Source organism: Myodes glareolus, chromosome 7 (genome assembly GCF_982192425.1).
Source record: "Myodes glareolus chromosome 7, mMyoGla1.1, whole genome shotgun sequence".
Classification (NCBI taxonomy): Eukaryota; Metazoa; Chordata; class Mammalia; order Rodentia; family Cricetidae; genus Myodes; species Myodes glareolus.
The window spans coordinates 98,069,138-98,080,733 of NC_142032.1; the positions used below are offsets into that span (position 1 = coordinate 98,069,138).

The 11,596-nt window shown below is 37.5% G+C and overlaps 1 protein-coding gene across 1 annotated transcript; it reads right to left on the reverse strand.

The window, feature by feature from the left end:
- Window positions 1-1,331: 1,331 nt before the first annotated feature.
- LOC125395240 (olfactory receptor 2AG1-like) lies at window positions 1,332-2,282 on the reverse strand. Its single transcript, XM_048426548.2, has one exon. The coding sequence runs from the start codon at window positions 2,280-2,282 to the stop codon at window positions 1,332-1,334; it is 951 nt and encodes a 316-aa protein (XP_048282505.2).
- Between the last annotated feature and the right edge of the window lie 9,314 nt (window positions 2,283-11,596).

The following is an 11,596-nucleotide window of genomic DNA, read 5'->3' on the forward strand; positions in this document are numbered from 1 at the left end:
CTATACGCCAAAATGGCATATCTTTTTTATTTATTTAAGAGGCTTTTTCATTTGCATACAAAGCACAGTTCCCCCTCTCTCTCCTCCTCCTGTTACCTGCCTACCTTCCTTCCACTTAACCCACTATCCTCTCTGCAGAAAGATTAAGTCCTCACATGGGGAGTCAACAAATTCTGGCATATCAAGTTGAGGCAGAACCAAGCCCCTTCCTCCTGTATTTGGGCTGAGCAGAGTATCCCTTCATAGGGAATGGGCTCCAAAAAGCCAATTCATGCACTAAAGATAAAATCCTGGTCCTACTGCCAGTGGTTGCACAGACTGTTCAAGCCACAGAACTGCCACCCACATTCAGGTGGCCTAGTTCAGCCCTATGAAGGTTTTTCAGCTGACTGACTTGGGTTTTAAGTGACACAAATGTCATAAAATTATCCATATATATATACACACATATATATATACATACATATATATACATATACATATATATATATATATGGAGAGAGAGAGAGAGAGAGAGAGAGAGAGAGAACCATAGGACATTGTGACACATGTATGCATTACATAATGTTCATATCAGACACACATGACAACCATTTAAAATTATTAATGTATCTCAAGATGTGCTTAGAAAAAATAGAAAAGCACAGTTTTATACACCTATTTGCTTTTATTATTCACAGTTTATACCTAAATTCTCATCACTGCAGAGGAAGAGAAAAGGAGAGAAGAGAAGGGGAAAGAAGAAGAGGAATAGGGAAGTAGAACAGAAAGAAAAGGGAAAGGGGGCACCTACACACAGCAAAGACATCTGTCAGGACATTCACAAAAGTTGATCCTTAGAAAGAGAGTACACTAAAGCATAGTTAAATTTTGCCAATTTGGAAGTAGATGAAATTGACACCATCAACACCAATTTTGCCAATATTAGTTGCTTAAAATTTATGCAAAGGTCAAGAATTTTCTTTCATAGATATCTGGAAAATTCACTTGTAAGTATTTTCTTTGGTCTTGGTCTAATATGTACTTAAATGTTCAGGGGTCATATCTAAAGGGCAATGTATTTGGAACTTTTAACTAAGCAGATACTATATAAAACAAAAGTTAGCTTTTAAAAACTATAAAAAATATTTTTAAACAGGCAAACCACATTCCATAAATATCTCATGAAAAGTAGATTTAAAGTACATTTACCATATATCGTCCAAATCTCTATTCAAAAGGTATATTTTTTTAGTGTTTTGCTTTACAGAGGGAATTTCATTTATTGCAGAAATTCTGTTTTTTTTTTTTTTTAGGAGAAATGAATGTTAGAACGGAGCTGTTGAAGGGACTTAGAATGTAGAGTGTGCTGGCAAAAGCCGTCCTCCCAGGACTCTCCTCAAAGCTCCAGTGACCTCCTTATTTCTCAGGCTGTAGATGAGTGGGTTCAGAGCTGGGGTGACGATTGTATAGAAAACAGAGAAGATATTGTCTTGTTTTGGGGTGTGGAAGGAACTGGGCAGGACATACATGAATGAAGCTCCCCCATACCACATCCCAACTACAGTCAGGTGTGAGGTGCAGGTGACAAGGGCTTTCTTCCTGCCCTCTCGTGAGGGCATGTAAAGTACAGTGTAAAGAATTAGTGTATAGGAAGCCAGAATAGCAGCAAGAGGGAGCAGCAAGAAGATCACACCCATTACATAAACCATGAGCTCATATTTGGAGGTGTCTGCACAGGCCAGCTTCAATAAGGGAGGGATCTCACAGAATAGGTGTCTGATCTTCCTAGATTTGCAGAAAGGATATTGCATGGTGTAGACAGTATATCCTACTGCACTCAGAGATGCCAGGGTCCATGATGTAGCTACCCCAAGCCAGCAAATTCTAGGTTTCATGAAGATCATATAGTTCAGAGGATGACAAATGGCCACATACCTGTCATATGCCATAAAGGCCAGAAGAAGGTCCTCTGCACCACCCAGCGTCAGTTCCAAAAACATCTGAAGGGCACAGCCCCCAAAAGAGATGGTGTTGTCTTTAAGCAGAAAATCTACAACAGCCTTGGGAGTAATAACTGATGTGAGGAGGAGGTCCATGAGAGAGAGCTGCCAGAGCAGAAGGTACATGGGCATGTGGAGCCGCACATCCTTGGTGATGACCAGGAGTAGGAGTCCATTGCTGGCCATAGCCAACATATACAGAGCTGTGAATGTGCCACAGAGCAGTTCAGGAGAGCCACTGTCATCCAGAATCCCCACCAAGATGAAACCACTTACCATGGTGGAGTTCCAGAGCTCCATTCAGTAAAACTTCCTTATATTCCTAGGAAGAGATAGTTCATTGAAATTTTGCTAATATAAAACAGTTTTGTAGCATCAGATACCCATCATGACTCCAATAATATGATACTCTTTCCCACAAGTAACTATGGTTGCTTCTCAATTTCAAGACTTCTAGGTCTCAATTTTATTTTGATAGTAGACCTATCTAATATGAGTTTAAGTTAATAATAACAAAGAGTTAACAATCAGTAGGCCACCTCATGGAAATATTTCCCATGACATTCTACCTGAAGAAGAATCCTTTAAGAAAAATTAACTACTTCTCTGTGAAGAGTAAAGAAATAATCTGTTGTGCATGCACTTTAGTGTAACTATTTGACTAATAGCTTATATATCCCTATAAGTTTCCCGTATAGACATTATTTAAGTGTGAATTTCCAATTGGTACAAAGATTTAATTTCAACAAATTACTTCTGGTGCTTTTGATTTGCTCATATTTCTTTGCTGTTATTGTTTTGCACATTTTTGAGAATGAGAATGTCTTTCTATGTAAGCTATAAACCTCTTGACTCGGCCTCTCAAATTATGGAATTTTAGACATGCACAAAATCATTCAACTTATTTTCTATATTTCATAAGTTCAGATTCATTTTAAGCAAATCACATTGGAAAAGCACAGATTTTTTTTTCATATTAGTGACCTCTGTTGTCTAGTCCTACATCCTCCATGACCTGAAGAAGATGATGTCTGATACTAGACAATACTCATTTAAAAAAGTGTTGGTCTTAGAGTTAAATTTTTAGAATCAATGTGAACGTTTCTGTTTATAGCAGACTATTATATAGTGTGTGCCTGGGAAGAAAGCAGAAGCATAGTATTTTCAAAAAATGCATCTGTTTGTGTTTGTGAGAAATGATGGTAAAGAAAGGAAAGTGTTGTAATTAACCCCAGTAATCCTTCCCCAATACAACTACTGGGTCCTGATGCTTGCTTTTCCTGCTCTGCAAGTACAGAGCATCTGCATTAGAAAGAAGGAGTCACAGGAATGCAAAGGAAGAGCTTCCTCTTTGTGAGATGCTATTGGTACATGGTGCCAATAGTCATGGAGAAGCCAGTGGAAAAAGAGTCTAAGATTGAATGGGCCTGTGTTGTATATCACCAGACTGGACAGACGAAGCAAACTCAGCATGAAGCTAAAGATGTAAAAATGAGACATCCTTTTACAAGTCATTTAGGCATATCATACACACTGACATTTCATAATCTCACTGGCTTCTTTGGAGGTTGTTAGTACCCTAACAGTTAAAAGGTATGAGAATATGAACAAATATCATCAGTTCACTTGGTATTTTGAGGGCATCATCTATCTGATATGTATTATCAGAATCCAGAGACATGTACAGTGTCTAAATATAGGTATTGTGATTCCAAAAAGGAAGAAGGTTCATAGGCCCAGAAAATGCATATATCAAAAACAAAGAGACTGAAAGAGTCATGGATTCAAAGTACTATGAAACCTGATTGATACAGAAATGTAAATTTTTACTTTCTTCTACACTGATTTTTTTTTTTTACTCAAAACACAATAAAGGGAGGTTACACACTTCATTTAAACTGATACAAATTTCTTACCTTGGGTGCTCAGAAGACTAACTACCTAACCTCTCCAGCTTCCCTTGGGGCTTCTTAATGATTAAGTATATTGCATTACAAGTAAGGAAGAAAAATATTTATTTTTCCAATAGTTTTCTATTGAATTAGGCTTTGCTAAACTGACAAAATATGTTGAGCATCCTTCCAATGCTTTATTCAGTGTCAGTGCTACTTTATTCCTTCCTCTCATCCATAGATGTTCTCTGAGTGGGGCATTAAAACAGTCAGGCAGTTAACAAACTTTAGATAGTGACCAATGGATCAAGAAAATGACTTTTCTGTTCTGTTCTCACACTTGAGAATTAGTAGAAACACCTTCCATTTAACAGGTTGCAAAAATGAAGCTCCTTCAACTTCATGTAAGTTTTCAAACTGTTCTTGGGTCCTGGTGCCCAGGTTTCTCTTGTCTGGCTGCCACCCAGAAGTAGAGATCAAATCTACATGAATCAAGTAGAAGTTCAAAATGATGCTCGAAAGTTTCTGATGTTCTTCATTTAAGGTCTCTAAGGGTAAGAGGAAACCAGGGCCTTGTTTAGAATCAAGCTGCTTAGTCTGATGATCCCATGGTCTCCTCTCTGCTTTATTCCATTCTTATATTCTGAGAGACTATACCACAACTGAAATGGAAATATTCTACAAAATAGTAAACTAATTAATTCCCTTGGGTGTGTTTCCTGGCTTGCTTCTCCTGACGTCTTTTGTCAGTAATGAGCTCTGAGGTCCTAAATTTCTCTTTCCTTTGTATACAATGCCAAACTTCCTTATATTTGCAAATTCTGAGCTTATATGCACACAGCACTAGCACAAAGCCAGGGAGCCTACATTTCTGTTTAGCCATAAATGAAACACTAGCAGCTGATTAGCTCAGACTCCTAGAATGTATGGCCCTATGCCCTTGACCATAAGGTAGGTTTCTAGGTTTTGTGTAATGCTGCTCCACATATTTATAGACTCTGTAGGTCATACTTTTTCCTCTTTTCCATGACTGCTTAACATAGAGTTTATGCATGGGTGTGCTTCATTCTATTGACTCCTGGAAACTCTGGGCAGTGTCTATATGTACTCATGTCTTGATATCATAGATGATGATTGAAAAAAGCATTCTGATTTCTCAGGATTAGGATTAGAAATAATAATTTAAAAAATCACATAATACTAGAGTTCAAGAGGGTCTACTTTTTTAAAGCTATGATACAGTGGTTTATTGATAGCCTTCAGCATTGCATACATTGATCACTCAAATTTCTCACACTTTGACATTTTCTTCATCTATTCTGAGGCACTTGACATTTTTTCACCTTCAGTTGAATAGCTTGGCATGAGTAGACTACAAGACAGTTTATTTTTTAAAAGAAAACAAACTATCTTTTTTTTTCATTTTCCATACCGATCCTAGTTCCTACTCTCCCCCTCCTCCCATTCCCTTTACCTCTACCCAAGCTGCACCCCCATACAATCCTCAGAGAGGGTAAGGCACATTGTTTTGGGGAAGGTCCAAGGCCCTGACTACTTCATCTAGGCTGAGCAAGTTATCCACTCAAAGAGAATTGGTTCGAGAAAAGCTAGTTCAATCAGTAGGGATAAATCCAGGTGGTCTGCTTTTATTAAATTATTTTAAATACTCCAAGAGATCAAAGACACATTACTAATTCTATAAATATACTTTAATGACAGTAATGGAACAAAAAATGTTTTCCTTAAATGCTGAGGAAACAAAATTATATAGTTATACTATCTTTGCACAGCTAAACTGTCACCAGTGAATAATGATAAGTTAAAAGGAAAAAAAAAGATTTACCTCTAAACACTCATCTGGAAGGCAATGTGACTAGAATTCAATTAAGATTTGGATTCACCCTATCCATATGTGCCTCTTGTAATTTCTCTTCCATGACAGTCAATTCCTTTTAAGCTTCAGCTGTTAATTCCCTGGAACTCTTTAAGTCTTTATTATCATCTAAGGTTTTGTTTAAATGAAGTATTAGATCAGGTGTTATTCAAACAGTCAGTCATAGACTTGAAATGTCCCCTAACAATCTTTGAAAGTCATTAAGAGTTTACAATCAGTCTCTCCTAATTTGTGCCTTTTTTGTTCTAAATTTCTGTAAACCTATTTTATGACCTAGGTGATTGACAGAATATCTTCTTTGTATTTTTTCAGGAGCAATTTGTAATCCCCATTTATGCGTACCTTTCTTTACTTCTTCAAACATTCTTTCTAAAGTATCTACATTTGAATCAAATAGCAAAATGCCATCCATGTAATTGTAAATTATAGATTTAGAAAATTGTTTATTTACTATTTCCATTGGCTATTGATCATTCCTTGTGGGAGGATGGTTCACTGGTATCTCCTAGTAGGCTAAAAATTATTATAAGTAGGCACTGTGAAGACAAATTTTTCTCTGCCCTTGTAAAGGTATACTGAAGAAACAATCTTTTAAATCAATAACTATAAGAGGCCATTTTTTTTTTGGTAATAGAGAACACAGAGGAATTCCAGACTGTAGAGGGCCCACAGGTTGGTTAACCTTGTTGACAGTTCTAAGATCTGCCACCATTCTCCATTTTCCTGATTTTTTTAACAACAAATACGGAGAATTCCAAGGGCTAGTTGATTCTTCAATATTGTGAGCATCTTGTTGCCCCTGTACGAGCTGTTCTAAAGCCTGTAGTTTCTCTTCTGTTAAAGACCATTGTTTAACCCATATTGGTTTTTCAGTTAACCATTTTAAAGTTAGAGCCATTGGTACCTGTAAACGTTTGCTAGTTGCTTTGTGTTAGAAAGTTTGAATAGCTGGTGACCTTTGTGTATAGTACCTTATAATATCCTTTCCAGAAAGATAAGTTTCTGGGACTGCAGGAAAGTTAATCTGAGTATTCCATCCCTGCAGCAAGTCATGATCCATAAGTTTATTTTGATATTAGCCGCATATGACCTTATGGCCACATTTAGCCACATATGGCCTTCCTCTCTGTCCCTCTGGCCCTAAACATTCAACCCATCTTGTGCTTTGTTTTACTTAAGATAAAATTCCAATTCCTAGGAATTGAACATCTGTCTCTTGAAGTGGCCAATTTGGACGCCATATTCTGAAGTAATGATACTCACATATGCATCTGTGTCTAGTAATCCCTCAGTTATAATGTTATTTATATGCACTCTTAACTTTGTTCTTTGATTGTTTATAGAAGTTTGCCAAATTATATGCTTCTTATTTCCTTTTGAAATTTTTGATTCATCCTTCATGTTTATTCCATTATCTAGAACACTATGGTATTTTACAGGAGGCAATGGCTTTTTTAACTTTCCTGGTGATGCATGTCCTCCATAATGACTGGGAATGACAGAACCATGTTTGACTTGGGCCCTGTGAGAGACCCCCCAAGGAGTTTCCCAATGGTATCAGGTTGCTTTGTCTGTCCTTTGTTGATCTGCAATCATTGGTCCAATGTCAGCCTTTGTCATACCGCCTACATAATTCAAAAGGTTGATACCTTTTATTTTTGCCGGTCCTAGAGAAGGCATTATTTCTAGGAATTCCTTGTCTACAATCCATTTTCAGATGTCCTTATTGTACCTCAGTTAAAACTTTTGGCATTTTGATTGATTATACCATTACAAGGTTGAACAGATCTTTAAATTTCCTGCTTCATGAAAAAGTCTGCCAGATACTATGGGCCTGTGAGCTGAAGATTGGATGTCCCAAAGTTACAAAAGAACTTTGAGTGAACGTTTCAGGTAGTGAGGTTTCTCTGTCAATTCTAGAGGTTTGGAAGTTGTTTACAATGGACATCCTGCCTATTTAGGTAATATTACATCCTTCTGGTGTCTTAGATGTAATTGAAGAATAGTTATAGTTATAATTTTTCTTAGTTATGATAAAAGATAGATATAAATATTGTAGCTGTAATTCTTGCTTGATAACTGTTTCATTTTATGTAATTTTACTATGTTAAAGTTCAAAACTTCCTTTTTATTTAAACAGAAAAGGGAAAATCGTGAGGGAAGTCCTTCTGTCCATGTATTGCTTTAATTGGTTATTGAATAAACAAGCTTCTTTCAGTCAATGGCTTAATAGAATACAACCAGACTGGAAAAGATATATAGAGATTCAGTGGAGTCAGGAGAAGTCATGTATCTGCCGCCAGAGACGGATGCCTCCACTGGAGCCCACCAAAACTTTTTGGTAGGCCACAACCTCATGATGATGCATAGATAAATAGAAGTGGGTTAACTTAAGATATAAAGCCAGAAATACACTTAAACTATTGGTCAAAGAGTATTGCATTTAATAAAGATTTCTGTGTGGTTATTTCGAGTCAGGGCAGTCAGGAAATGAACGAGCAGCCTCTGATAACACACTCACAATAAAATAAATTCAGCAAGGAAAAATGATTCCCAATTAAACATAAGAATAAGAATTCATGCTAAAAAACAAAACAAAATAAAAAACAAAAGACATAAATCCATATATTTGACACCTGATTTTTCATAAAGAAGCAAGAAATACACACAATGGAAAAAAGAACACATCTTTAACAAATGGTGCTGTTCCAACTAGATGTCAGCATGCAGAAGAATGCAAATAGATCCATATTTGTCACCCTGCATAAAACTCAAGTCCAAGTTTATCTATGACCTCAACATAAAACCAGATACACTGAAGCTGATTGAATAGAAAGAGGAGAATAGCCTTGAGCACATGGGCACAGGAGATAACTTCCTGAACAGAATACCAATCACACAGGCACTAAGATCAACAATTAATACACAGCACGTCATAAAACTAAAAAAATCTGTTAGGCAAAGGATGCAATTAAAAGGGCAAAATGGAAGGCTACAGACTGGAAAAATATCTTCACCAACCCTACATCTGACAGAGAGCTGATATTCAAAATGTATAAAGAACTCAAACAATTAAACAACAACAAACCAAATAATCCAACTAAAAATGGGGATAGAGATCTAAACAGAATTCCCAGCATAGGAATCTCAAATATCTGAGGAACACTTGAAGAAATGTTTAATATCCTTAGCCATAAGGGAAAAACAAATCAAAATGACTCTAACATTCTATCTTCCACTTGTCAGAATGGCTAAGATCCAAAGCACAAGTGATATCTCATGCTGGAACAAGAGGATGTGGAACAAGAAGAATACTCTTCCACTGCTGGTAGGTGTGCAAACTTGTACTATTGAAATAAATATGGTGGTTTCTTAGAAAACTGTGAAAGATCTATCTCAAGGCACAAGTATCTATACTGTTCCTGGTCATCCTGAAGGATGCTCCACCATACCAAAAGAATATTTGCTTAACTGTGTTCATAGTTCATAATAGCCAGAGACTGGAAACAACCTAGATGCCTCTCAACTGAAGAATCATCCTGAGCAAGGTAACCCAGACCCAGAAAGACAGTCATTATATGTACTGACTTATAAGTGGACTTTAGCTTTAAGCAAAGGATAAGCTTGCTATAATTCACAGATACAGACAGATGCTATAAGTAATAAGGAAGACGCAGGGAGCACAAATCTATCTCCCTGAGAAGTGGAAATAAAAGAGATTTTGTGAGTGGAATGGGGGCAGTTTGGGATGGGAATAGATAGGATGAGACAGAGGTAATAGAAGAGCAAGATATAGAAGGAGAGAGTATTCGTAAAGATTACTGGAATTGGGGAGCATTTTAGGAGGTGATGTGTTAACACAATACAGTGCAAACACCCTGGAATCTATGAGGGTGACCCTAGCAAAGACTTCTAGTATTGGGGGATACTGTCCTTGAACTGGCTATCTTCTTTAACCTGTCAAAGGTGGGACTGGGACATCATCAACTGAACCACAATATCTTTGACCCACAGTTTATCCTGCTTACAAGATATGCTGGAGTAATGGAGTCACAGAACTTGGAATGGTAAACCAATGACTAGTCCAACTTGAGACCCATACCACAAGAGAAAGTCGATGCTTGTCACTGCCTAGAATGACCAGGAACCAGAGGCTGGATAGGTCAAAGACCTAGAAAAGAACCAAACACAATGGGGGAAAGTCAATGAAATGACTCCTAAAGACATTTTGCTACATGTATAGATTGGTGCCTAGCCCAGTTGTCATCAGAGACACTTTATCCAGCAACTGATGAGAAACAGACGCAGAGACCCACAGCCAAACATTAGGCAGACCTCAGGGAACCCTGTGAAAGAGGGAGAGGAATGATAATAAGAGCCAGAGTGGTCAAGGACACCACAAGAAAACCCACAGAATCGACTAACTTTGGCACATTTGCACTCACAGTAACAAACTGACAACAAGGGAGCCTGCATGGTACTGAATTAGGCCTTCTGCATATAAGTTACAATTGTGTAGCTTGGTATTGTGGGAAACCCAAAAGTGGAAACAGGCACTGTTTCTGACTCTGCTGCCTAATTTTAGAAACATTTCATCCTACTAGATTGCCTAATCCAGCCTTAACAGGAGAAGAGGTACCTAACCTCACTACAATTTGATATATAATGGTTGGTAGATATTGATGGAAGTCCTTCCCTTTTCTGAAGAAAGAAACTGAGGAGGAAGAGTGGATGATGGGAGAAAGGGAAAATAGAGGGGTAGAACTGGGAGCAGAGGATGGAAGAAAAACTACAGTTCAGATATAAAAAATAATAAGTAAGTAAATATTCAATGAGCAAGCAAGTGTAATTTCAGAATCCAAATATATTTGCGTTTTTAAAATTTCAGTAGAATGACGACATGGAAGCCGGAGGAATTATGTTATCATACACAGTGAAGAATGCATTTGGAATATTCATAGTCATGAACACAAATTGTCCTCTAGTATTTGTGCCTGCTTACCTGATCTTCATGGAGGAGAGGGCCTGGCAGAAAAGCATAACAATAAGTAGCCACCAATGAGAAGGCATCCCAAGGAGATGGAAGACTAGTCCAGAATGAGGAATGCTGTTCCCAAGAATAGCAGGATGAGAAAGAAGCAGTCACTGGAGATGATGCTAAGGGGAAACAAAGACAGAGCCACAACCTCTGGAAGGACTGGAGTGGCCGAGGCTAACTTCTGTTGAGAGCAGGGCAGGTCTGCACTGTGAAAAGTTCACATTTGATGTTTGAAGTCAATTACCTTGAATTTTAATAGTACTAAGGACAGAAAAATATTAAATCTGTGTTGTAAAATAACTGTGAATAAAGGATGGCTTCAGCTAAAATTGAGAATTTATCTAGAATCATAAATATAGAGAGTGAAAAACTTCGCTCAAACATTGTCAGTCAGTGAGTTGCATAGTAAACTGATTCCATCTGGTGGTCCCTGCATGTGGCTTACATATAAGCCAGTCTTAAATTGACTTTAAATGCTGAAAAAAAAAACCTAAAAAACATTACCAAAGCAACTTATAAAAGAAAGCGTTTTATTTGGGCCTTAAGATTTCAGAGGGTAAAAATCCAAGACTATTATAGTAGGGGTCATGGCAGCAGAAAAAAATTTCAAAACTGAGAAAAGACAATATTGGGGAGAAAAACCCAGACCCCACAGCTGATTTAAAGGATGATGTATACAAAAGTGGCAGGCCAGATGATATGACTGGAGGAGTCATTAAAATACAGTCTCCAGGAGAAGCGTTTACCAGGGAGGTCCTGTCGTCTGGGAGGATGACAGTGTCGAACCTCC